The sequence below is a fragment of the Prosopis cineraria genome, unplaced genomic scaffold, assembly GCF_029017545.1.
Source record: "Prosopis cineraria cultivar Desert tree isolate PC_DT_omini unplaced genomic scaffold, ASM2901754v1 PC14, whole genome shotgun sequence".
NCBI classification, from domain to species: domain Eukaryota; kingdom Viridiplantae; phylum Streptophyta; class Magnoliopsida; order Fabales; family Fabaceae; genus Prosopis; species Prosopis cineraria.
This window is the reverse complement of record NW_026555345.1, coordinates 23935846-23961539: the sequence shown is the minus strand read 5'-3', so window position 1 is coordinate 23961539 and position 25694 is coordinate 23935846. Positions and strand designations below refer to the sequence as shown.

General features: G+C 30.6%; 2 protein-coding genes and 1 pseudogene across 2 annotated transcripts; 2 read left to right on the top strand and 1 right to left on the bottom strand.

Annotated features, from left to right (window-relative positions):
• The first annotated feature begins 731 nt into the window (after positions 1 to 731).
• On the top strand, positions 732 to 4857 carry LOC129293355 (3-oxoacyl-[acyl-carrier-protein] reductase 4-like). Its single transcript, XM_054931267.1, has 11 exons — positions 732 to 1104; positions 1292 to 1434; positions 1841 to 1894; positions 2748 to 2828; positions 2897 to 2942; positions 3020 to 3114; positions 3194 to 3226; positions 3640 to 3774; positions 3865 to 3958; positions 4097 to 4179; positions 4458 to 4857. Exons 1-11 carry the CDS (start codon positions 915 to 917, stop codon positions 4488 to 4490), a joined length of 987 nt encoding a protein of 328 aa, XP_054787242.1. The 5' UTR covers positions 732 to 914; the 3' UTR covers positions 4491 to 4857.
• A 329-nt stretch (positions 4858 to 5186) lies between these two features.
• LOC129293354 (lysine histidine transporter 2-like) lies at positions 5187 to 11084 on the bottom strand. Its single transcript, XM_054931266.1, has 7 exons — positions 10846 to 11084; positions 8012 to 8395; positions 7495 to 7888; positions 6491 to 6596; positions 6178 to 6269; positions 5705 to 5773; positions 5187 to 5599 (listed from the first exon to the last, which is right to left on the bottom strand). The coding sequence occupies exons 1-7, from the start codon at positions 11079 to 11081 to the stop codon at positions 5501 to 5503; spliced, it is 1380 nt and encodes a 459-aa protein (XP_054787241.1). The 5' UTR covers positions 11082 to 11084; the 3' UTR covers positions 5187 to 5500.
• A 6432-nt stretch (positions 11085 to 17516) lies between these two features.
• Positions 17517 to 19267, top strand: LOC129292180 (uncharacterized; annotated as a pseudogene).
• The last annotated feature ends 6427 nt before the right edge of the window (positions 19268 to 25694 follow it).

Here is a 25694-nt window from a genome sequence, read left to right as displayed (position 1 = left end):
TTTCTGAGAAAAAAATTACATAAAGCTTGCAAATAATTAACGTTATGATGTATTTCTTAAATTTTGTGCATTGTATGATAAAACATGTCTGGTTACTAGTTAGTAGTGCTTCTTCTTCTTCTTCGCCGACGTCTAGTTAATAGTACTTTAACATCGGTAAACTGCCCTCTTCATTTGGCTTTCGAAAAGTAAGGGTCCTAAAGTGTTATTATTAAGGGAAAATGACATTCAAAAGCCCTATACTAATGGAAAGTACATTAAATGCCCAAAATTTTTGAAAATATAATGAAGAGCCTAAGTTCATATTTGAATAAAAGGAAGTGTGAAATGTATATAAAAAAAATAATGATAGAGTCCTACATGCACGTACCAAGTATATACCATGAGATCGTTTCAATTTACAAGCCTTATTAAAAATTTCCATATCCTCCCAAATCATTAACAAGTGATTCTCATAAATTTACAAACACAATAGGTGGGGCTACGAATTTACTATCTCATTGTGCCGAAATCATTGATGCACTGTAGTTGATTTTTTAAAAAATTATAACATATTTTATTTATTAATAACTTAACAAAGAAAATGATAACTATTTTAATTGTTATTTTTTTTCGAGTTGTCAATTGACTTTATCATTTTTTTATTAAATTGTTAAAAAACCTTATACTGTTTAAATATATTAGGTGCGATGGGAAAGTAGTTAGTTGGAGTTAGGAATGAAAAATAACACTATTTGCCTAGTGCGGTGATTCGGACTGCTGTCTTATTATTGTCTGCATCGCCCACTGTCCTTCGTTACTATCAAAGCTCCTCGTCGTAACAAAAGGATCAATCAGTTTCTCCGATTCATTTGCATTTCGCAACTTCTCATTCTTTTTTCCATTTTCACAGTTTTGAGCTTTTCGGTGTTATCATGGCTTCTTTTACCGCTTCCAATACTGTGGCTTTCAAAGCCGCCGGTTTCTCAGGGAAGTTTGGTGGCATCGTTAACACCAAAGCCTGTCAGCTGCGCCAATGCTCTCCAATCCATGGAGCCAAAGTGGGTCAGCTTCGTCCCCTTTTGGGTCTTCACTGCAGATCGAACGCTTCATCAAGCTTGTCTGGTAAGGATCTCCCACTTTTCTCATTTCTGCCTTCCGTTTTAGTCTTTGAATTGGTCTCTTCTCGCTTAAGGTGAAGCAAAGCATGTCCACATTAGTGTCCAAACATCGGAAATTTATGTGGGAATGGGATTGTTTGTCTTTGCTTGACGTTTCGTTTGAGTTTTTCGTTTTTAATTGGTAAGCTCAGGTATAAGAGCCCATGCTGCTACTCTCGAGGAAGCAGGAACTCGTAGGGCCCAGAATGTGGTGGCTCCTGTTGTTATTGTGACAGGAGCATCCAGAGGTATTGGCCGAGCAATTGCATTGACTTTGGGTAAAGCAGGTTGCAAGGTTAGTGCCTTAGTGGTAGGAAAAAAAAAAAGCATTTGCCTCATTATTTTTTAGCTGTAACTGCTACAGATTTGGTATATTCAAGAAAAACAGTTCTTCAGTTTGGAAACAAAAAATTGTTTTTTTTTCATGCGCTGTAAAGTGGCATGGTAAATCTGGAATGGTATTTTTTTGCTGTCAAATTAACTTTGGTAAGTCAAGTTGATCTTGATCATTTTTGGGCAATTAAATTCAGAGGCTTAGGGAGGAAGAAGGAGCTTAAACTTTGTTGGTAGTGTGCTAATTTTGCTGGCTTGTCGTGTTTTTAGCTAGCTGGAGAAAAATGAGAGACTTTATTACCAAGTCTGTTCATGTTATCATATGAGCTTTAAGTCTGCCCATAAAGTTTTTGGCCTTTCTATTGTAGGTTCTGGTTAATTATGCAAGGTCATCCAAGGAAGCAGAGGAGGTTTCCGAGGAGGTAGAGAACTGCCTTTATAAATACCTATATTGGGACCTTGCTGCACCATACTCATACTAGATTTTGTCAAGTATTGTTGGTCAGCAAATTATTGCCACTTGTTAGATTTTTGTGCCAATCTGGTACTGGAGTGATCTGTATGTACTTTTTACAAAACACAAGTCTGAAGATCTCATGCAATTTACGTCCATACATTTTCTTTCATGCAATATTACTTAGGAACTCAGATAGCCTACAAACAATGCCGTTCAACTCTTAATTTTGTTTATGAAGATCAGCATAATCCTTAAGTGTCAAATGTTTATCATGGATATAAGTTAAAGCTAGATGTTGGTATTATTTATAAATCCACAGCTGTTTGATGTTCTTCTTTTGCTCTTCCCCAGAAGAAAGGGATGCACTTTTAGTGCTAAGGAGGCGAGTGCATGATTTGTTCAATTTAATGTCTATATATGATATTGAGCAATACTTTTTTCTGCTTCCATTCCCCAAAAGGTTATTTATTGTTAAGTGAATCTTTGTTTTCAGTTTCAGTTTCAGTTTCAGGATCTTTTACTGTTAACATATGTAATTTGTGCTTTAGAAAGTTTATGCAGGCTGATTTGATGAGGAAAAAATATTCCATTTCCGAAAGGAAAATTCTGTGCACTATTTTCCATGTATAATTTTGACGTTTAATGTCATTTTCATTCTTGTTCTTTCAATCCTACAAACTCATACAAACTCATGCTTGATATCATGGTTGACATATTGTAATCATGAATCAGCTCTTATCATCTGTGTTATTTGACCCAGTGCTTCAGACATTACTGATTGACTGTATTTTGTAAGTACATTTGATTATTTTTTGCAGATTGAGGCACTTGGCGGACAGGCTCTTACATTTGGTGGAGATGTTTCTAAGGAAGCTGACGCGGAGTCTATGATCAAAACTGTGAGAAAATATTCATGATCAGCTTATATTTTCCTACCGAGGCAGCTTTATGACTTTCAAATTTGCAGGCAGTAGACGCTTGGGGAACTGTTGATGTGTTAGTCAATAATGCTGGTAACTTGGATTAGAGATCTGGTGCTAGTACCTTCCAGTTGTGAACGTTATACTGAAATAAGGAATCCCAATTTCAGGAATCACTAGAGATGGTTTGCTAATGAGAATGAAGACATCTCAATGGCAGGAAGTCATTGATCTGAATCTCACTGGTGTTTTTCTCTGCACACAAGTAAGTATCTTAACAGTTTGATTTCATGTTAATTAACTTGATCTTCTGTTTTTCAGCTAGACTGGTTTTTCTTTTGCAGGCAGCGGCCAAAATTATGATGAAGAAGAAAAAGGTGACATCTCACCTCATCATCATCATTATTATTTTCACTTTTTTGTGAGGATGTGGATGTTGTTGACGGAACCTTTTGGCCTTCATTCTGTTTGCCCTCTCTGTCAATTCATCAGTTTCTTACTTCTTGTCTTCAGTCTCTTTTCTGACACTTCCCTTTACTGTGAACAACATATGTTAATCATGATGTTTGTGTAAGTTACCGTAGTTATATATATATATATATATATATTTTCTTTTTTTTTTGAATTATTGGGGGACATTATATTTATACTTGATAATATGTCTGAAAGTTAAATCCTTGATCTTGTAATAGTCAGTCCGTTGCTTTCCTACTCCATGATTTGCAAGATACCAGCAAGTGGTTTCTAAAGCTTTCAACCTGCGTATCTAAGTCTTCTACTATTATTTCAGGGAAGGATAATTAATATTGCATCAGTTGTTGGTCTCATTGGAAATGTTGGTCAAGCTAATTATAGTGCTGCAAAAGCAGGAGTTATTGGCCTGACAAAAACTGTTGCAAGGGAATATGCTGGAAGAAACATCAACGTAATTCTCTAAAATCTTCAAGTATTTCTGCCTTAGTATCAAAGATTCAAGTTTCCAGTTGATGATTTATAACCCAGCATTTCCTTCCAGGTTAATGCGGTTGCCCCTGGGTTTATTGCATCTGACATGACTGCCAAACTAGGACCTGACATTGAGAAAAAATTTTTGGAGGCAATTCCTTTGGGTGAGTCATCAGTGATCCAAAATATATATATATATATATATTTCAGGCTCTGGAGAAAGAAAATATCTAAATGTAATTTTTACTTGATAAGTAATTTAAGACAATCTTGATAAATTAACTCATTCCACTTGGATTCAGGAAGATATGGCCAACCTGAAGAAGTCGCTGGCCTGGTGGAATTCTTGGCTCTTGATCCTGCTGCCAGTTACATCACTGGACAGGTGAGCTTATATACTGCCTTTATTGTTCTAAAAACATAATTTTCTCGCTTAAACTAACCAATTTATGGCATGCTAGGATACCAGATGAGCTAAGTCTTATAATTGTCTTGTCAATTTATTATTTTTAAAGCTATTTGACTGGATCAAATTTGAGCATTGTTGTATCCAATTAAGAGCAGCTCTCTCGATTGGGCCTAATTTAGATTTCTATGGTTGCCTGTATTCCTCTTTTATTCATCAGTTGAGTATGTAGTTAGATCAAAGTTGCTGTGTTCCAGGTATTGACCATAGATGGAGGGATGGTGATGTAGCAATCTGGTTCACTAATAATCTACACTTCGTCCTACTGGCCACAGAATCTAGAATTCCGCTTTGTGGCATTTGTGTGGTATTTCATTTTATGATAGTTTTTCCCTTAGATTGTATTGGAGCTGTTGTTGAGCTTAGCATATTTTTAATCTCAACTTAATTACTTAAAGAATTAGCAATATGTTGTTAGAGCTCAGCTGTGCAGTTAACTTTGAATAATATTTTTATTTAAGATATATCATACATGATGTAAGAGGAGATTCCGAATATAACATTCAATTTGTGATATATGTGATGCTTGGTAGGGTATAAGATAGAAATAGAAGTCTCAATTGAAGTTGAAACACTTTTATTAGGGTGTGCAAAGAACTGTATCTTTCAAGAATTTTATTGGTTTCCTGTTAGAAAAATCGGTGGAATTCTTTTCTAATGTTGATGTGGCCATGTCCATATCTAATGTTACACTAAAGAAACAAAAAATCCTTAGATTTATATTCCTCACAACAACCGAAAAAAAAAAATCACTGGGACACTTACTTTGATCAAAGCAACTAATTTGTTTAATAATATAATCGCAATTAAATAAGTACTTGCCTGATATAAAATAGTTAACTATGCAAATTTAATAAATTGTAAAAAAAACAAAACAACTTAATAAGAAATAAATTATTAAAAATAGAATATATTCACACAATAACTTTCTAAGCTCAACTAATTTATAGACGACAATTCAATTTCAAAATAAAATAAAGTTCCACTAAACTAAGGATTTACTAAGTCACAGTAATAAAAATCCCACTGAACTAAATCATTCTCTTTTGAATATTCATAAGAAGACCTAATCCTACTCTTCATTCTACCTTCCTAACACCACAATAATAATATCTTGTTCTTTATAGGGGCGTCATCACAGAGAATACACATATTTTTCCTCAATAGCTCATCATATCAACATGGCTCAGGCAATCTCCAAGTAAAAATGTGAGATCCCAGTACCCTGTTTCTGTGCAGTTCATGAGAAGAACGTGTAGTCCTTTGCTGAAAGGATGATATTCCTCAAAGCACCAATTGGGGATAGCGTCATCAGCAGAAGACCAAGCACGATGCAGGTCTGTTTAAAACGTTACATGAGCAGAACAGCATAAGTATATTGAATCAGAAAAATGATCACTTGAACAAGATTGGATTTTCACAGTAATATCAATTTAAAACTTACCCAATTCACTGTCCATGATAAGGAAAACGGCTTAGGTTTGTAGAGCTTAAGCCACATGATACAGGGAAGCTGCAAAAAACAGAACTAGACTTAGCAGATGGCTTAATCCATTGCTTCTAGCATACTTGAAAGATGTATTAAGTTAATCTCATGATGAGATCCTATGTGACGTCCTAAGGGGCATGTAGCCCAATTTGCCTCCTCACCTCCTCCAAGTGAAAAAGTGTGTATTGGACCTCCAATGGCATGTAATTGGGCTCCAAATACACATAATAATTCTTGGATATGGATTTCTTTTTTTGAACTTCCCTCTACATAAATGACTTGGCATTGAATGTCTTGATGACATGGCATGCCGCGTAGGATCTCATCATCTCATATTTGTAATTAATTCTTTATTATCTTTTTCACCGTAATATACAAGGTAATGGGTGGATAATAATTTGTGAAAAGATAAATTAGGGTGTACTTACAAAGTATGATGTTGGAGCAAAGGCAAAACCTCCTAGGAATCCAAGAAGTGAACCAAAGAAGGGGACAGCTATGGCAACGAGCATTGTTATCGCTGCAAAAATAATGATAATAATAAATGTAAGTATAATTAACAGTTTTGATTAGATAGCATTATGTTCCATAAAATGAATGCATATTAAAGCTGTTTCAGAACTCTTTTAGAATTTGTGAAATTGGTGAAGTTGAACATAAGCTAATACCCCCTCCAGATCTTTTCACTTGAGATTTAAAGAACTGTTGTGAAGGAATGCACAATACAAGTGATTTGCATACCGACATATACAGTGCGAGAAACGAAGCGGAGGATGGAGGAAGGGGGAAGCTTCAATTTGACCACCATGAAGGTTTCCATCATATCAAACACCGGCATTGCAAACACCTGTTTGTTGTCCATTGCATTTAACAGCATAAGACAATTTTAACCTTAAAAAATACTACGAATTCTAGATAGATAAGTTAATCACAATAATATATAATAAAATTCATCTGTTATTCACCCGCAAAGTCAAATCACTTGAATAAAGTACTATTGGTCTCAAATCAACTTCGATTCTGAAATGCTTGTAATTGGAGAGAGAGAGAGAGAGAGAGAGAGAGAGAGAGAGAGAGAGAGAGAGAGAGAGTGTGTGTGTGTGTGTGTGTGTGTGTGGCTCAGGCTGAGTTCTATTTAACATGAAGGTTACAACATTGTAGCCATCTCTCTTTGGTTATAAAGACTGCATGAATAAAGGCGTCTCCTGTGCACCAAGTAGGCAGCAGGGTGCCAAAGTCTTAGTAGCTCAATGGCACCAAAACATCTGATGACAAATAGAAGAGGTTGTGAGTTTGAATCTCAGGTGGGTTGTAAAGTGTCCGTGAGTTTTCTAGATTTGAGTTGTCTGCTGTCTCCTCTAATACTTAATATCTCAGTCCTTCATTTTGGAGATTTAGATGAAATTTCCCTCACCATTAGTTGAAATAAAGGGTTGAGATTTTAAGCATTAATAGGGACAACAAAGAGAGCGTTAGAAACCTCAAATTTAAGTTCTCTTCTCTATAAGAAAGAGAAGAAAGCTCAGATTTATAACCTACTAGGTCATGTGATTAAACCCTGCTATTGATATAAGGAACTTGTTGGTGGATGATTTGTGCATATCTGTTTTTTGTATTTGAAGACATACTCTAAACTTGATGTTTGGGGCTGGTGTGGGGTGAAAACAAGTTATCACAGAATTATAATAACACACGCATTTAGAATGATTTGAAGAAAGCAATACAGTGCAAACTGCAAAGCTGACCTGGTAACCTCCAATGACATGGATGACAACGAAGATGTTAGCAACAGCAATGAGCCAACTGGGATGCTCCAAACCAATAAGGACATTGTCGGCGACGGAGTCGCCAAAGATGTAATATCCCAAAATGGCAACAGGGAAATAGCAGAAGGCGACTCCGATGTAGGCCAAAATGACCCCCCGCCACATCGGACCCTTGGATGGCTTCTCCGGCGTCGAAGGTATCGTCGCTTGGATCTCCAGAGCGACGCTGTGGCCGGCGTAGGCAAACGCCACGTCACCCAACGATGTGAAGAAGTTGAAGGTGGCGTCTGCCGCACTGCGTGACTTGATAGCGTAGCTCACGTCTGGTTGAACCCCTCTTGCCAATGAAGCTGCCCAAGCTATGGTTGAGTACCTGTTCATGCATCACGTGTCATATGTAAATTAATGTATTTGATTAATAGAATTGGTGAGGTTGACATCACAATCATTGAAAAATATGGAATGAATGATGAAGTAGATGAATAAATATACGTACGAGATGGACATGGCAGCAGCAACGAAGGAGATGACAGACATGGAGTTGAAGTTAGGCAAGTGACAGAGGACGAAGTTGACGGAGGAGAAGATGACGATCCACCAGGAGGTCCTGAAGGTGGGGCAGTTATTGCAGATGGAATCATGTACCTTCTTCATAGAGTTGCCTCCGGTCACCGAATACACTATACACGTCCCCACCTCCACCAGCAGCTGCTGCGGCACCACTATGTAGAGCCCAAGCTTCTCGCCGAACGCGTGTTGCCCGAGCTCGTGGTACCGGTCGAATCGCTTCCCCGGCACCATCTCGTGCATCTCCACCATTTGCCACAGCGTGAACAGCGTTATCGCCCATGACAGTATCAATACCACCACCCCTGGTCCCCTGCACCGGCCAGGATAGGGGTGAGCATTGATCGGTTCGGTTCGGTCCCAAAATATGCAGAACCGATCGATCGAATAATATTAAAAATAAAAACCGAATCGAACCGAATAAGCCAATTGAACCGAACAAAGATTCGATCGGTTAATTCGGTTTTTCGGTTTCATATTTGGCTATTAAAATTGAGCCCATTTTTTAAATATTAAAACAAATAACACTATAAAATTGGGCCTTTTTTTTATTCGTTTTTTTTCAATATGAGCCCATTCTAATTACACTTATATGACATGAAGCTTAAATATTATAAAGGCATGGATAATTAAATAAACAACCACAAATAAACACCGATGATCAAATAATGGCCCCATAATTCAGTCATAACACCTACTGATGAGGGTAACTGATTGAAATGAGGTTTCAAGTGATGTTATTATTTGTTATTCTTTATTAAAATAAAAAAAAAATAAAAATAAAAAATAAAATAATTTATAAATTAATAAATTATATGTAATTCGGTCGGTTCAGCCTATTCGATTTTAAATTTTACTAACCGAATCGAACCGATCAACCGAAATATTTAAAATAAAAAAACCGAATCGAACGAAAAATCAAATAAACCGAATCAAATAGACAAAATTCGATTCGATTCGATTCGGTTCAATTTTTGGTTTCGATTCGGTTTTGCTCACCCCTAGTCACGGACCCAGAAATTTTAGAATACTGAGGCAACATATGCAAGGATGTGCTCAAAACCCTAACAAAATATGAATATTTGTCCATGCTAGTTTTTTCACTGTCATCATGGACCCTGGTCGGATACGAGGGATCCAGAAACTTTTACAATGCGGAGGCAATATATATGATATATGCATGTATGTCACTTGTAATCAAGGACGTGTTCAAAACTGATGAACAAAATATGAATATTTGTCCATGTTATTAGTTTTTTCACTATGATCATGGACCGACCCTGAAATAATTCTAGAACGTAGAGGGAAACATATGTACGTATGCAATGTGAGGCATCAGAACCAATATTATCGAGTGTACATGTTTAAAGTACACATGGAGACCAGATAGTAATTAATATTTTTTAAAGTATTATTAGAACTAAAATTTGTTCAATTAGCAAATTATTGATATAGACTATGATCATGGACGTCCCTGATTGGTGTGATGGATGTGCGCGCGCGCAATGTGTGAAGGCAATATGTATATATGTCACATGTAATTACGGGCGTGTTTAAAAAACTGTACAAAACTTGAATTGCACTTGTTCAACTCTCTAATGTGATTTGATTTAAAATTAATTGGTTCTAACAGAATAAAACCTTGAAATAAATATATATGGTAGCTATTAACACGTTGAAATTCAATGTTAAAAGGCAACTAAGGATGTGTTAAAAGCAAACAAAATATGAATATTTGTCGATAGTTTCATCATCACTATGATCATCATGAACCCTGGTCCGTATGAAAGATCCAGAAAGTTTAAAATGTAGCATGCAATGTGAGGCATCATAATAAAAACAGGTATATATGTTTAGAGTGCGCGAGGCTACAAGACTATCACTCAGCTATTAATAATATGTTGAACTAATATTGTGAAATTGTCAAAGTATTGACATAAAATATATATATATATAATATAATATAATATAATATGTCAACAAGAAGCCTTATGTTAGCAGTTACCTGCAAAGTATTGGTATAGAATATATGGGTCTGTTTGATTTTTATTTTTAAAAACTGTTTTGTAATATAATTTTTAAAATTATTTTCAAAACAAAATGAAATAAAAATTCATTTGGTTATGTTAATTTAAAAATAATTTTAGAATTAAAAAACAGACTGATAGTAATGATTATAAGAGGTTAATGGTAATGATTTATAATAGAATTTAATTAAGGTAACTATCATTTTTAATAATATTTTAAAAATAAGAAAATAAAATGAAAAAACTTCAAGTTGTTTTTATTTTTTTTTTAAAAATAAAAAATAAAAATAATTTTAAAAACAATTGAATCAAAAACACGTGAACAAACAATTTTTTAAAATTTCTTGTTTTTAAAAACAAAAAAAAACAGTTTTGAAATATAGAAAACAAACAAACCTAATATTTCTAGAGTTTCCTTCTTAATCTAATCGGTACAATTTTATCACAACCAAACAATAAGACTGTGTTTAATTTGAAAGATTCAAAACCGAACAATGTGAATAATTTGCAGAAGTCTTTCAAGTGATTGAAACCTTTACAAACTAATCAAAACCAGTAAAAAAAAGAAAGAACTCTCATATAAAGAATATAACTGAAGAAAAGGATATAAATCTTCAGCATAACGACACAGTTCAGTGAGAAGAGAAGTGGGAAAAAAAAGAAGATAAATTTAACTAATGACATGTCTTTCGATCATGAACCGATGAGATTTTAAAGATATATAGAAGGTACGTACCATCCCATACGTGACATGGCAAAAGGAAGGCTAAGAACACCAGCACCAACCATGGCTGTGAGATTGTGAAAAGCCGAATACCACCATTTTGCCTTTCTGGATCCGGTGATCGGAAGCCAATCCTCCAGTTTCTTCCTCTGTGCTGCTTCATCACCAGCTGCCGCCACTACCGGTGGTGCCAGCTGTTTAGCCCCTCCGTTGTCAGCCGCAGCTGGTGGTGTCTGAGCTTGAGTCATTATCTAGTTTATATTCTAATCAAGAAATAATACAATTCGATTTATATATATATATATATATATATATATAAATCTATCCGTCGTGCGAGTGCAGCTGGCTAGTCGATGAAAACAGGTGAGACTCTGAAAATTAGATGAGGACGAACCCTTAATTGCTTGAAAACTTTTTAGCCTACTTTTACGCTCAACTGAAAGGCGATAATGTTGTTAAAATCTGTTCAGAGTTTGTTAGTATTAGTAACCTGATTCCACTAAATATAGGCCAAACTTTCTCTCCTATATTTAACTAATTTTGTCTCTATAAATAAAGAGGAAATTTCGATTGTGATATTTAATATTTTATTATTAATAATATACTCAATATCAAATAGTAAGTTATCCTATCTAATTTATCATCTCAAAAAAATATTTTCTAAAATACGGTTAATTTTCCAGGTTAGTTACTAGATATTTTTTAAAAAGCATTTTTGATATTAAAAATATGAATTTTCATATCAATTTTCTTACAAATTTTTTTATAATTATTATATTAATAAATAATATTAGTATAAAAATAAATAATAAGAGTTTATTTTATTGTAAAACATATTTTTTTCTCTGTTTCAAAATTTTAATGAACATCCAATTAATTTTTTTAAAAAATGAAAGTTTTATAGATCTTTATTTATTTTTAAAAATCATCAGAATCTTAAGAAATTATATTTTTAGTTATTTTAAAAAATTAATGATAAGCTTAAGAAGATAATCAATGTAAAATATGAGAGATAATATTAATGAGGATATGAAGATCGGACTGATACTATATAATAAGAAAATCAGTGCATAATAATTTAATTTTATTATTTCCATATAAATAAAAATAATTTTAAAAAAATAAATATTTACAAATTTTATAATATTTGTTTAAGATTTTATAATATTTGGGTTGAATATGGAAATCATTAGATTATAATAAATCATTTCTTATTATTAAAAAAATAAAATGCTTTTTTCTTTTCATAAAATCTCTAAAAATATATAAAGAGTCTTTTTTTTTTTCCCGATATATCACACACACATATATAAAAACAGTAGAGCCCTTTTTTTATAACCTGAAATATATAAATACAGTCGCAAGCTTGCCTTTGGTTAAGCCATGTGATTACCTCACGTCGAACCACATGGTTTCTTCTAGTTCAACCACATGGTAGCCTTTGGCTATAGCCATGTTGTTGTTTCTTGATATAACAATTTTTAATCAATTTTATTGAAGGTTAGATGTTTCATACTTTTTTTTTTTGCCAGAAAGATTCCATACTTAAAAATAAAAAAATGTTACTTGAAAATCATTCTAATAGTTTATTTTATATATAATGTTTTCATTGGAGTAAATTAAAATTTTAAATAATATCTTCTGGATTTTCAGTATAAGTTTTCAAAAAATTTCTTCTCATTTCCCTCCCAAATTCATCTTTATTGTTTTGATTTTAATTTTCTAATTTTAAATTTCAAATGATCAGAATCCTCACATCTCGCTGATTTCTCTGATTCTCCCGATTATTGTTTATGCTCTCTGATATTTTACAATAAAGATATACGTTTATTTTATTTTGTATTTTTTACCAATCAAAATCTTCTAAAACTAACCCTACTTGCCCTAATGAACTTGAATTTAATAATCTTGCTATATCAAAAAATAATTTAATAATCCTATGCTAATTTTCTGGACACAAAATTGTCAAAATAATCAACTTATATATTATATAATAATGACGGAAGAATTATTGCAATTACATGCTTAGAAAATAATGACGAATGAAAAAGGGCCAGATTCCAAAATGTGTGTTTTCAGGTTATGGATTTAACATAGTATAAATAGATTTGGCAAGAGATTGCGTGGCATGAGACTCTCTCGACTTGTTAAGCTCAAAATGAAGTTTCAAGACACATTCATGATCTACTTGAGCGCATCAAATCCGGCCGTGGAAATTGCTTTCATGAGTTAAGGCTAAGGAACGACTACATCAAAATTATAACCTACACTACATGAATTGGGCTGAGTTTAGCCCATTTTCATATGAGTTGGCAAATTCCCAACTCATGAATTGGTGGGTTAAAGATTAACCCACCAAACTATTGTATTTTTTTTATGATTTTTTAAAACTTACATATAAATGAGATGTTTTAATATAACATATAAATATATATATATGTAATTAAAAAAATTCATAATTTCATCATAATTCATTTTAAAATTTACTTGTCGGTTGGGATTTATTTTCAAAACTCTATCCATTTTTAAATTTTCAATTTATTTAATTTTTTAATAAATAATATGGATTAAATGAGACAATTCTAACCCATCAGAATTTATTCATTTGATTCACAAGTGATTTGATTCAAGTTAGAAAAGGTTTATTTTTACATGAGTCAATTATTTTCTCATCTTACCTGATCCTTCATAACTTGTTATTCATACCAACCCATATAACTTATGTCAACCTACTTTCTTCTTATGGTTAGTGCATTGGGGTTAAAAACAAAAACCCTTTTTAACAAATGCTAACCTCTTTAGGAAACATGTGATTAATGACGCCACCAATGGACATTGTGGCGTAGGCTTGGAAGATATTGATCAAGTCCCACCCCCACAAATGAAGGATTTGATGTTTTTAGACGTATTTATAAAGCATTCATCAACAATAATGTTATCATATCAACGAGATACTATTTATTTATTAGGGTCCGAACAAAAGATATTGATCATTTTTTTTATAATAAATGGAAAGCATACTGATTATCTTCTTTTTAGAAGAGGTACATGGATATTTGCTATATATAGCCTGAATTGCATCCGCTACCTTGGTTAATACATGGAGAATCATAGTCATTTTAAAAGGGAAAAATAAAAAATAATTACTTCGGCATAACAATATTTAATTTTATTCTTTTTCCTTTTTTCCAACCGACATTATTCATGGGTCGGTGTCTATTCAATTCACCAATGGAGCATCCCACAATTCTCATCCATGTAACTGAGCTGGGATATCAAAAGGCTAGATGGATCCTTTGTTGAAATTGTACCAGGCTATACTAACTGCGGTTGGGTTTAGTAGAAAAAATTATTGTCTTATAGTGTGATAAATTAATATTCAAATCTTCATTAAAATAGGTGTACATATTTAGTATTTGATAGTATCTCAAATAAGTTTACCTTCAAACTTCACCTTTTTTTTATGCCCTGTTATTTATTTTGTTAATACCAATTAATTTTAAGGGGATCTACCAAGTAGGCATCAATCCTATTAGAAGGAATTATGATTTTTTAAATATAAGACCCTGTTTGGTTCATTGGAATTATTTTAAGAGAAATAGAAGTGAAAAAGGAATAGGAAATGGAAATAGAAAAAGAATAGAAATGTATTTTTAAATTTTGTTTAGTATGATAGAAAAATATACATGGAATCATCATATTATTTTTATTTGATTTATGTCTTAAAAATATAGAAAGTCAACAACGCCCTCATCTTCTTCACCTCCTCATTCTTCCACCTTGTTCTTCCATGGCTAAAATTTACCAAAACTCAACCCAAAAATTCAAGTTATCCACAAAAAAAAAAAAAAATCTAAAGTGCAAAGAGCCAATACAATAAATAGATCTAAAACTCATGAACAAGAATAACCCCCTAAACATCAGATCTGCAATGCACATCAGATTGATGCAAGTTAAAAATATAAAAAAGCAAAATCGATTGAGCATGAACTACAAAATCTTCAAACCTTCCATTGTGGGTTGTTGTGACTTTTGAACCTTTGATCTGAATCACAATATGCCCTCATTGCTCGTCTTTAAATTTGCAATCTGAATTGAAGTTTAAGATGAAGTTGAACCTTCAATCTCATCGCAATTGAATCGCAATTCACCTAACTTTTCATCTTCTTCATCGTTATCACTCTAAACGTTCATTGCATGGCTTGAACATGTCTTCAAACCTCTATCACAACAATGTCCACCTCACACCTTGCCTAGATCTTCACTCCATCATGCCGGCATCTGCTTTGCAACTTCCCTCTTAGCCCCAGAGTGCAATGTGAAAAATGGTTGAAGGATTGGGTTTAGTTTAGAAAGGCATATTTAGAATTGTGATGTTTTAATAAGGACACGATAGTCCTAATATTTGGGTTCCAAGGAGCTCTGCCTTAGGAACCCAAATTTTGGCTTCTTCCTTGAAAATAGTTTCCCACGAATCAAGTTTCATGTCAAGCAAGTAAAGGAAAACTCATTTTTTGTTTCCTTTTCCTAATCCTATTTCCTATGAACCAAATGAGGCCTAAGGTTTAGAATTTGAGTTCTTATAAATACAGAAAATATTTTTGTAAGAGTTACTTTCAGTTCAACCTAACTATACTCGAATTTAATCTAGTCAGGTAGTCATATTAATTAAAAAAATTTAAGTAGACCTATTTAGGTATTTAGGCCCTGAAGTTCAGATATAATTAATATTTTATAAATAGTGACCTGATGGAGATTTTAGAATCATAGAAGTTACTTACGGACAACAGAGCACATGCAATGGGGGCAAAAAGAACCTATAAATCAGTTGGTTGAATTCGTCACATTTATCAGCGGTCAAATTGATAGTTAATGAAACTTGGACACCATGAACATGAAACGACCACTGAAACATTAAAGAAATTGATGCATCAACATGTTCGGAATTAGTTGATCCTCAATAAGAACCCAGAAAATTGTTGCCAAATACTACTTCACATGTTTATAAAGTATTTTTCTCAAAAAAAAAAACATGTGTATAAAATATTAGAGATGATATAATCTTTAATCCTTAATTTTTTAATTATATATTTAGTCCTTAAATTTTAACTTAATACAACTCAATTCTAATAGTTTATTGAGTTAAAAATTTATAGAGAATGAGTCGCATTGACTAAAATAAGGACCAAGTTACTTTAGGTTAAAAATTATAAAGATTAAATTATTTTAAATCAAAATTCAAGGCCGTATCAATAATGGAGAAAAACTTAAGGATCAAAATCTATATTTTCTCAAAATATTAAAATATAAAAATGTACTTCTTCTATTCCTTATCATAAGGCACCTTTTACAATGTTTTTGTTGTCCTTAATATAATGTATTTGATGAGATTTTAATTAAATTTGTCAATATTATCTCTATTTAAACCCATTAACTATAAGAGAAAACATAAACAAAATTAATAACTTAACTACTTCTCTAATTCCAGAGAGATAGTTAATTAAATGTGCATTATGAAATTAAGACAAATGGTTTGGGAAAAAATTGCTTCCTCTATTAGAAATCAGTAAATCTATTGTTCCTTAACTGAATGAGATGAGAATAAGATAAAGTTAACATTCATTCAATGATAAAGCCTTAAAATGAAATTTCTTCCTAAACTGAACATTTTACTTTCTTCCAAAAGAAATGTTATTACTCATGTGGCAATGTGAATTTTTTTTCTTCTTTAGGATTTCTTTCATTCTCCTCCAATAACTAGTGCAGCTAGAGCCAAAAATATAAGTCAGGTTATATGAATTGGTCCAAATAATCAATCATAAAGGTCATATTGGGTTGAAAAAAATTGATTGGTGTGGACCATATAACCCTCGAACCATAAGTTAATCATGATAGGTTAGGGTTGGCCTATATAACCCATATTATTTTTAAAAAAATTAAAAAAGGAAGAGAGGAAAAATTTTAGGTTGAATTAATTCATATATTTTATTCAAACATTATATATTAATATTTTGGTGTATCTTAAATTAATTTTGAATGAATGTCAAACTAGAACTCATCATTTAGGTATGTTTTCCCCTTAAATTCATGAAAAAAAATAAATGGGTTGACAGGTTGGTCTATTTAATCTGCCAATCCTCAATGATTGAATTGAGATTTTTTCAATCTATATAAAAATAGATTAAATCCAATATAACTCACATTTTTCTCAACTCATATAAGCTAATTTATATGATTCGAGTTGGCTCATGTTTTCAAACTCTAAGTGAAGCGTGTGTAATTGTGTGTATTTTGTACAGAAACAAGACATCAATTATTGTCCTTTAAAGATTATCATTTTACATCAAACTCATGTAACATATGAGATTCAGTCTAGTTATAATAAAGACATGTATTTTATCAATCATGTCTATTAATGATGACGCACTAATTTTAAGTTTAGAATATAATCTATTTATGTCTTACAAAGCCAAAATGAAGAAGTGGCGAGAACGAGTGGTCAAGAATTAAGAAAATAGTTAATGATAAAATTGGTCAAACCCAAAAAAGAAAGAAAGAACTGGTGCAATACCAACCATTTTAGAACACACCGTTTTCTATTTTCACGGAAATTGCATGGAACTCCGTTACATTGGCGAGCCGTTTACGTATATAAACTCGACTCCGTTGATCATCAATTTCATCCAAGCTCATTCTTCTCCTTCTTGCTTCCTTTCAAGTTTCTTGGAGGAGGCAAGTTATACCTTCTGCGTTTTTCTCTTTTCTCGCATCTCCTGCTTTTTTATTCTCTTCTAGTTACAAATGGCTGCCTCCAGATGGTTGAAGCCCGAGGTACTTCTTCCCTTCTTTTCCCTTGTCTCTAATTATTCGATCGTTTTCATCAATGTTCATCCTGTTTGGTTCCCGAGAAAATGATTGAAAATCCGAATTCGATTTCAGCTATTCTACATGCTGCATCGCCTGATCCGAATCGTAACTTTATAGTCATAGCTCCGGAGATTCTTCTCTTTTTTCTTTTTTTAAATCGTAAAACTCATCGGTTAATTTCTTAGGAGCAATGATTCATTTTTTCTCATCAAGCTTGTAAATCTCGGAGAAGATCCTTGGTTCGATTTTGTGTTTCGTGTCTTTAAGAAGCCAATGTCAGGAAGAATTGTAGTCGTAAGATTGAGCACGAAATGCTTGGCATAAAACGTGATGATTTTCTTAATGCGTCCTGTTTCTTGTATTGCGAATAGGTTTACCCTCTTTTTGCTTCAGTTAGTGTGGCCGTTGGGATCTGCGGCATGCAACTATCAGGAACATCACTACCAATCCTGAAGTCAGGTGCATATATTGATGACTGTTTTGCATATCTTGTGCTTTGTTATTCTTATTTCAGATTAAATTGTTTCCTCTGCACAATAGCTGCATCAGCCAAGGCTGTTTTTATATATAAATCAGTAAATTAATATAGTTAATGATAAGTTCTTTTTTCTATTTAGTCCAGATATAATGTGAATGTATCAATTTGATTCGTGAAAAGTCCCTCTGATGTTAATCCTTCAGTAATAAGTTTCTCAATGTACTCTCTTCAAATACTTTTGCGCAACCAAAATTGTCACTGTGGAAAGCATTCATGGCCTTTCTAATACACTAAACTCCAGCTTAGTTTTGTGCTGAAGATACATGAACAAGTTGATAGCGTTGGTTAATAGACGCATGAGTTTCCTTTTTCGTCCTTATCATGAGTTTCTTATGCACTAATGAAATGACCATTTTGATACTAGAGAAAAACATGTAAACATAATTAAATCTTTAATTAGTTCTCTTGGTAAATTCAACTTGTGTCTGTTAGGAAAAATAAAATGCTACTATTTGTTATGGCCTACGAAGTTTCCTCCATTTGTAAACAACATTGAAAGGACAACTTGAATGTATGGGATAAAAATTCCAATGAAAATGGTAAGAAAGAAAGAAAAATTGGTTGTATGAAAATCAATATATTAGAAAAGGTGTTCGTATTTAATGTCTAATTGTGTCTCAATCCAAATTAGGGCTTATTAGAACTTTAATAGTTATTGATTATTGATGATGATACACTCAAATTTAAAAGTGTTGTGAAATGAGAGGTGATTTGGTTATGTTATGGTCAGGGTACTAAAAGAGAATAGAGCAGCAGGAGTGCTCGAGAACTTCGCAGAGGGTGAGAAGTATAAGGAACATGGACTAAGGAAGTTTCTCCGCAACAGGCGTCCTGAGATTATGCCATCTGTCAACAACTTCTTCTCTAAACCAAACTAACCAATTATTCATTCATTCATAATTCGATTCCTGAGAGATTAGTTTTACGTTTTCGGATTTTGTTGAGAGAGGTTTTATTTAGAATGCTCCAATATCATTTTTTCATATCACTACTACTTGTAATTTGTTGGTGGATGAGCCATGTCCATGTCGTTCAATAAATAATAATAAAGTTTCTCATGCTCTTTCTTGTTTTCCAAAATAATTTCAATGATTAATTAAATAAATAATGTAAGTGATTAAAAAAATTAATTTTTCAACCTATGTCTTAAAAAAAATTAATGAGAGAATGAAATAGAAGGGCTGAAAAGTGAAATCATATATAAACTGAGACTACAAATTTGTGAAAAACATATAATTATAGAAACACTAAGGAAAAATATAAATAGATAAAAATATCCTTTTCCAATAGTAATGTATTGTAGTTGTAACTTGTTAATTATAAAATCTTAATTATAAAATTAGAATATAAGTTGCAAATCAATTATAATTTTAAGAAGTTTTATAAATCTTGAAAGCTAATTAGCGGTAAATCTTAGAAACTATATTATAAAAATCTTCACAATTTATAACTAATTTATACTTAAAATGTCCCTAGAATCAATAGTTATAAAATGCAAAACATCTTTTCTATTTTTAAAATTTTATTTTCATTCATCTAACTATTAATTAATTAGTAATGCTATGTTTAGATAGAGAGAAAAATATGAGAGGAAAGCAGGAAAATAGGAGAAAAAATAAATCTTTTCTCATTTGAATGAGGAGAGAAAAGTGAGAGAAAAAAAAAGTAAGAGAAAAAAAAAAATAAAACTCACTATATTTTCTTTTCAAGTTTTGTGGTGAGGTTTTGAAAAAAAAAAAAATTCCCACCATTTGCTCTCACTCCCTCTTCTCTCTTATATGTTATCTATATTTTCATTTTGCCATTTTGACACAGGCAGCAGCTTTTTCTTCTCTGGTGTGTTCTTTGTTGCATTATTCTTCATAGAGTCGGTAATTTAAATAGGTTGGACTTATTCAAATTAGTCTTAAAATATCTTATTTTTTTAAAAAAGATTATATAACCAAGTTCATTCCTAACACTTTCAGGTTTATTTTGGTTAGCCCAACTATCCAAAAATTTTTAAAAATAATTTTTTTATTTTTTAAATGAATTTTAATTTGTAAATAATTTTGTTAAGTATAAAACATTATTTTAACTTTAAAAGAATAAAATAAAAAATAATAACTTATCAATTTTGTATTTAAGTAGTTTTGTTACTGTTTTATTATATTATGTATAATTTATTCATAAATGTTTTCTTTACTTATAAATTAATATCTTAGTTATTTAAATATTGCTCTTATTATAGTCATATATAAATATTTTATACATTTTAATTTTATTATACTATTTAAATTATGATTAAGTTAATCTCAATTTAATTATGGTTAGACTATTGATTTAAAATTATTGCCCCGATTAGTTCAAAATTTTTAATAACTTTTAAATAAATTATATTTTTATTTTTAAAAATATGAAAAAATACCCATTATTATATTATATAAAAAAAATCATTTAATCATGAATAAAATATTATTTTTGTAATTATTTTTTCTTTAACTTTTTATATTGTTTAACCCTACATATAAGGGGTATTTACTTTAATTTATTAATAATTTTTATCTACTAGTAGAGTCAAAAATTCATACATGCCCAAATTTTATTTTTAAAATTATTTTTAATTTAAAATTAATTATCTATTTTTATAAAAAAATATAAAATATATTTTTTGGATATGCTAATGATGTATAGGACTAAAAAAAATTTTAAAAAAATTGAATCTTAAAATATAAAAATCATTCCTAAAATTTATTTTAAATATTATTTTGAGATATTTTATTGATTAAAAATAATAAAAATATGAAAATATAAATTTTTTTTTTTTTAAAAAATAACTATAGTAATGCACTCAAATATATGATATTTTAGTATAAAAGGACATAAAACTTAAAAAATTAATTAATATTTATTATATTTTATTTTTTTAAAATTTATTTTTTATATTCTAAGTATTCGGGCCAAGCCGCCTGAATTTTCCCAAATAGACCCTCCTGAATAGGCTGGAATGATAAAAAATTATTTTTTTAAAACTTGGTCCTAAGTTTTTCAGGCTAGTCCATTAGATTTGGCTCAAATTATCAGTTCTATTCTTCCAAGCCTAAATTGCCAACGCTATTCTTCCAATAGGTTTCGATTTCACTTCTATATATTTTTCTTCACGGATCTCGTTTAAATGTTAATTGTTGTCCTCTACTCCTCTTGGAACATATGGGAAAGACTGGACTAGATTCGGTGCTAAAAAGAACTAAAAAAGATAGCAATATAAGACAAACTTAAGATCAAAATAAGAAATGTGATGAAATAATTATAAGGAAATTTACAGTCAAAAACTACTAGAGAAATCTATTTATAGATAAGTATAAATAATTTTGAAATTATGCAGTGATACTAAGGAATCAAAATGTAATTAATTTTTCATGTCAAAAGACAAAATTGCCTTTCAATTTTTTTTAAAAGCTCCTCAGCCACCAACCGCCAGTGGCCAACCACCCCGCCGAATAAGCCATTTGAACTCTAACAATAGTAGTTGGATCACTATCAGAGCTCCGACGTCAATCACCGAACTAGCGAGGGAGGCAAATTATTTTTTTTTTAAGGTGGCCAAGGTGGGGTTTGAACCCATATCCTCTTGGCCGTTAAAAAGATTGTTAACTACTAGGCTAACAAATCCTTTTAATTATATAATGCAAAGTTATATATATACTTAATTTGTTTTCACTTTTCATATCAACATTTATCAGAAGTTCAATAGTTACTTGTCATTTTACAAATGACTTCTTATTAAACTACTAATGGGACTTGCTAAAAAATTTTAATATATACTGATTTTTATAAATGCTTACTTGTTTTTATTATCAGGAATAACAAGTTTTCATTAAAAATTTAACAAGTAACCATTTGTAAAATGACAAGTCCCATTACTAGTTTTAAAAATTTTTCTTAATAACTTAACAAGAAAATTTTAGTAAAATAATAAGTTTCTATGAGTTTTTAATATGTAAAATATTAGAAATAAAAATAAGTAAACATTAAAAAAAATTATTTCATATTAAATTTCTTTGACAACTCCCCATTTATAATTTAACAAGTGATCATTTGCAAAATGACAAGCCCTATTACTAGTTTTAAAATTTTCTCTTAATAATTTAACAAGAAAATTTTGGCAAAATAATAAGTTTCTATGAGCTTTTAACATGTAAAATATTAATAATAAAAATAAGTAAACATTTAAAAAAACCACTCCACATTAATTTTATTTGACAAATCTCCGTTGATAATTTAACAAGTGACTAATTGTAAAATAACAAATCCTATTACTAGCTTTGAAAATTTCTCTATAAAATTTGATAAGAAAATTTTAGCAAAATAATAAGTTCCTACGAACTTTTGACATGTAAAATTTTAGCACAATAAATTAAGTAATGGGGCTTGTCATTGTTACTTAATTTATCATGACAAGTCCCATTACTTAATTTAACAAATAGCCATTTATAAAATGACAAGTAACCATTAAACTCTTGATAAGTGTTGACATGAAAAGTGAAAGCAAATTTTAAACATAATGGGGCTTGTCATTTCCCAAATGATCACTTGTTAAATCATCAATGGGGACTTGTTAAAGAAATTTAATGTGGAATGTTTTTATAAATGTTTACTTATTTTTATTACTAAAATTTTATAAGTTAAAAGCTCATAAGAACTTATTATTTTGCTAAAATTTTCTTGTCAAGTTATTAAGAGAAATTTTCAAAGCTAGTAATGAGTGTTGTCATTTTACAAACGGTTACTTGTTAAATTGTTAATGGAAATTTATCATTTCTAGTAATAAAAACAAGTAAGTATTGATAAAAATCAGTGTGTATCAAATTTTTTAACAAGTCTCATTAGTAGTTTAACAAGTAGCGAATTGTAAAATGACAAGTAACCATTGAGCTTCTAATAAATGTTGGCATGAAAAATTAACATAGTTATATATATCTATAAAATCTTGCATTATATAATTGAAAAAATTTGTTAGCCTAGTGGCTAATAATTTTTTTAGTAGCCAAGAGAATGTGGGCTCAAATCCCACCTTGGCCACCTTAAAAAAAGTAGTCTGCCTCCCTTGCTGGTTTAGTGATTGGTGTCAAAGCTCCAGTGGTTGGTGGTTGAGGATTTTTTTAAAAAAAATTGAGGGGCAATTTTATTTTTTCACATTAAAAATTATTACATTTTGGTCTATTGATATTGCAGTTTAATTTCATAATTATTTGGTCCTTGTTTGTAAATAGATTCCTCCAGCAATCCTTGAATGTAATTTTCCCATAGTTATAATACCTTAGAAGAACAGTGAGTCTAGGACAAAAAAGCTAAAACAGAAAAGACATACTCCCTCCATTTAAAATTATAAAGCATTTTTAATTAAATCTTATTCTCAATAAAATAGTTATCTACTTTCAAACTAATCTTATATTTTCATATTTATCTCTATAAAACGCCCTACAATAAATATAAAGTCATTCATCAATAGGGGCATTTTTGAAAAAAAGGTAATGATTATATCTCAAAAATTAAAAATGCCTTACATTTTTAAACATCCAACTCTTTAAAAAATACCTTATATTTTAAACGGAGAGAGTATGATCTAGAAAGTTGCGCTATTAACAAGAAAACAAGTGTCAAAATATTAAAAATAAGGTGTTTAAATATATATATATATATATATATTTTTACATTAAATAAAGTGCCCACATTTGAATACTTAAAGGTAAGAATAACATTTTAATTAAATTATTCTATTTTAAAATGTAATAATTTTAAAATTCACTTTTAACAACTAATTTAATTTTAAATTAATTTGATTATGTTTATTTGGATATAATTTCTGCTTTCAATTTATTTTTACAACCATAATTGTATGAAACATGATATATTTTAATTTAGTATAAGGACATTATAGTCTTTATAATACTTGTTTATTATTCTTTCTCTTATTTTCTGCTGTCTATCCAAACGAATAAATAATAACATTTTTTTTAATTTTTTTCTTTTCTTTTTTTTTCTCCTTCCATTTTCATTCATCTTAACTTTTCTTTTCATTTCAAATAAAGAATAAATCACATATGTTGAACCATAATATCCTTATCTACTCATATATATTATCTAAAATAAAATATTTCTGACAATATTAAAAATTAGATTAAACTGTAGGCTTTAAAAACAGTGAGAATGTCTTCGTAAATTTAACAAAGTGGAAGAGAGTTCATTATATTTTACTCTAAAAATTATTTGCCTCCTCTGTAACAATAATTAATTATTACCAAAGAAGGGTAAAGTTAAAATAATTCAAAATTATAACTACCTAATTGTTTTTCTTAGTTGTGTTTGCCTTAATTTAAAATATTTGAAACGAACGTAATGTATAAAAACATGTATATTTTTTAACCAACAAGAAAATATCTCAAGCATGTCTAATTGGTATAAAATATTTCTTAATTTCATATGCCTAGTGCCAAGAGTTTGGCAATTTGGACAAACTGAGTTTTTTTTAACATAAAAAATAAAATAAAAAAGCCAGAGTTGGGCAGATCGAGTTTTATTTAGGTTGATATGAAAAAGCCCAAATACACAAAAGTAATAAATAAAGAAGCTCTACCAACAATTTGAAATAATAAATCAACTCGAAAGCCTGAATTGTTAGAATTTTTATCTTTTGGTATTTTATTTTTTTAAAACTTATCTCAAATTCTATATTCAACATCCAAATTTTAAGCAAAACTATAACACATTTACTCCTTACAACTGAGATTAAATTTAAAATTGAATATCATATATAATTTGAAATTGAAACATGTATACAATGACTCAATTCAACTAATTATACATGATACTTCCTTCGTCCTAAATTATAAAATATTTTTGAAGGAGATTCAATGTCAAAAAATATAAGACACTTTAAGAAGATTAAGGTTTCATTAAATAGACTTATTTCAATATTATCAGTTTTCTATATTCAATACTAATTAATTGTAGATTTGGTCTAATTAAATGAAGGGTATTTTGGTAGTTTTTATTTTTATTTATAAAAAATAAAATTACTAAGTGTATTTAATGAGGTTTATCACCATGTTGAATTTTGTATAAAAGTGTTTTATAATTTAAAATATAGAGAGTACATTAAATCATGAGGCTACATCTTCTTCTTGTTTTTTTTAAGGAATAAATGTTTGTAATATTACTCGAAACGAAACAAGGAACAAAAGATAGCAAAAAACAAAAACAACCTATATTCTTTAACCATCTTCCTCCCCCACATTCAGTTGAAGGAGGAGATTAAAGAGGCAAACACTTTCTTTCATAGTATGGGAATATCTAGCTAAAAAGAGAGCTCCCCTGTTACAATTCCTAGAAACATGAAGAAAATGAAAATGTCTGTTAACATCCCGGAAATTTAATAGACTCGGATTTTATAAAGATAAAATAAAATAAAATATCT

Coding starts and splice junctions, on each gene's coding strand:
- LOC129293355 (XM_054931267.1), top strand. CDS start 915: ATGGCTTCTTTTACCGCTTCCAATACTGTGGCTTTCAAAGCCGCCGGT. Junction 3,115..3,193: donor GTGTTTTTCTCTGCACACAA/GTAAGTATCTTA, acceptor TTTCTTTTGCAG/GCAGCGGCCAAAATTATGAT. Junction 3,227..3,639: donor TTATGATGAAGAAGAAAAAG/GTGACATCTCAC, acceptor CTATTATTTCAG/GGAAGGATAATTAATATTGC.
- LOC129293354 (XM_054931266.1), bottom strand. CDS start 11,081: ATGACTCAAGCTCAGACACCACCAGCTGCGGCTGACAACGGAGGGGCT. Junction 6,597..7,494: donor ATGTCATTGGAGGTTACCAG/GTCAGCTTTGCA, acceptor GACAACAAACAG/GTGTTTGCAATGCCGGTGTT. Junction 5,600..5,704: donor TATCATGGACAGTGAATTGG/GTAAGTTTTAAA, acceptor CGTTTTAAACAG/ACCTGCATCGTGCTTGGTCT.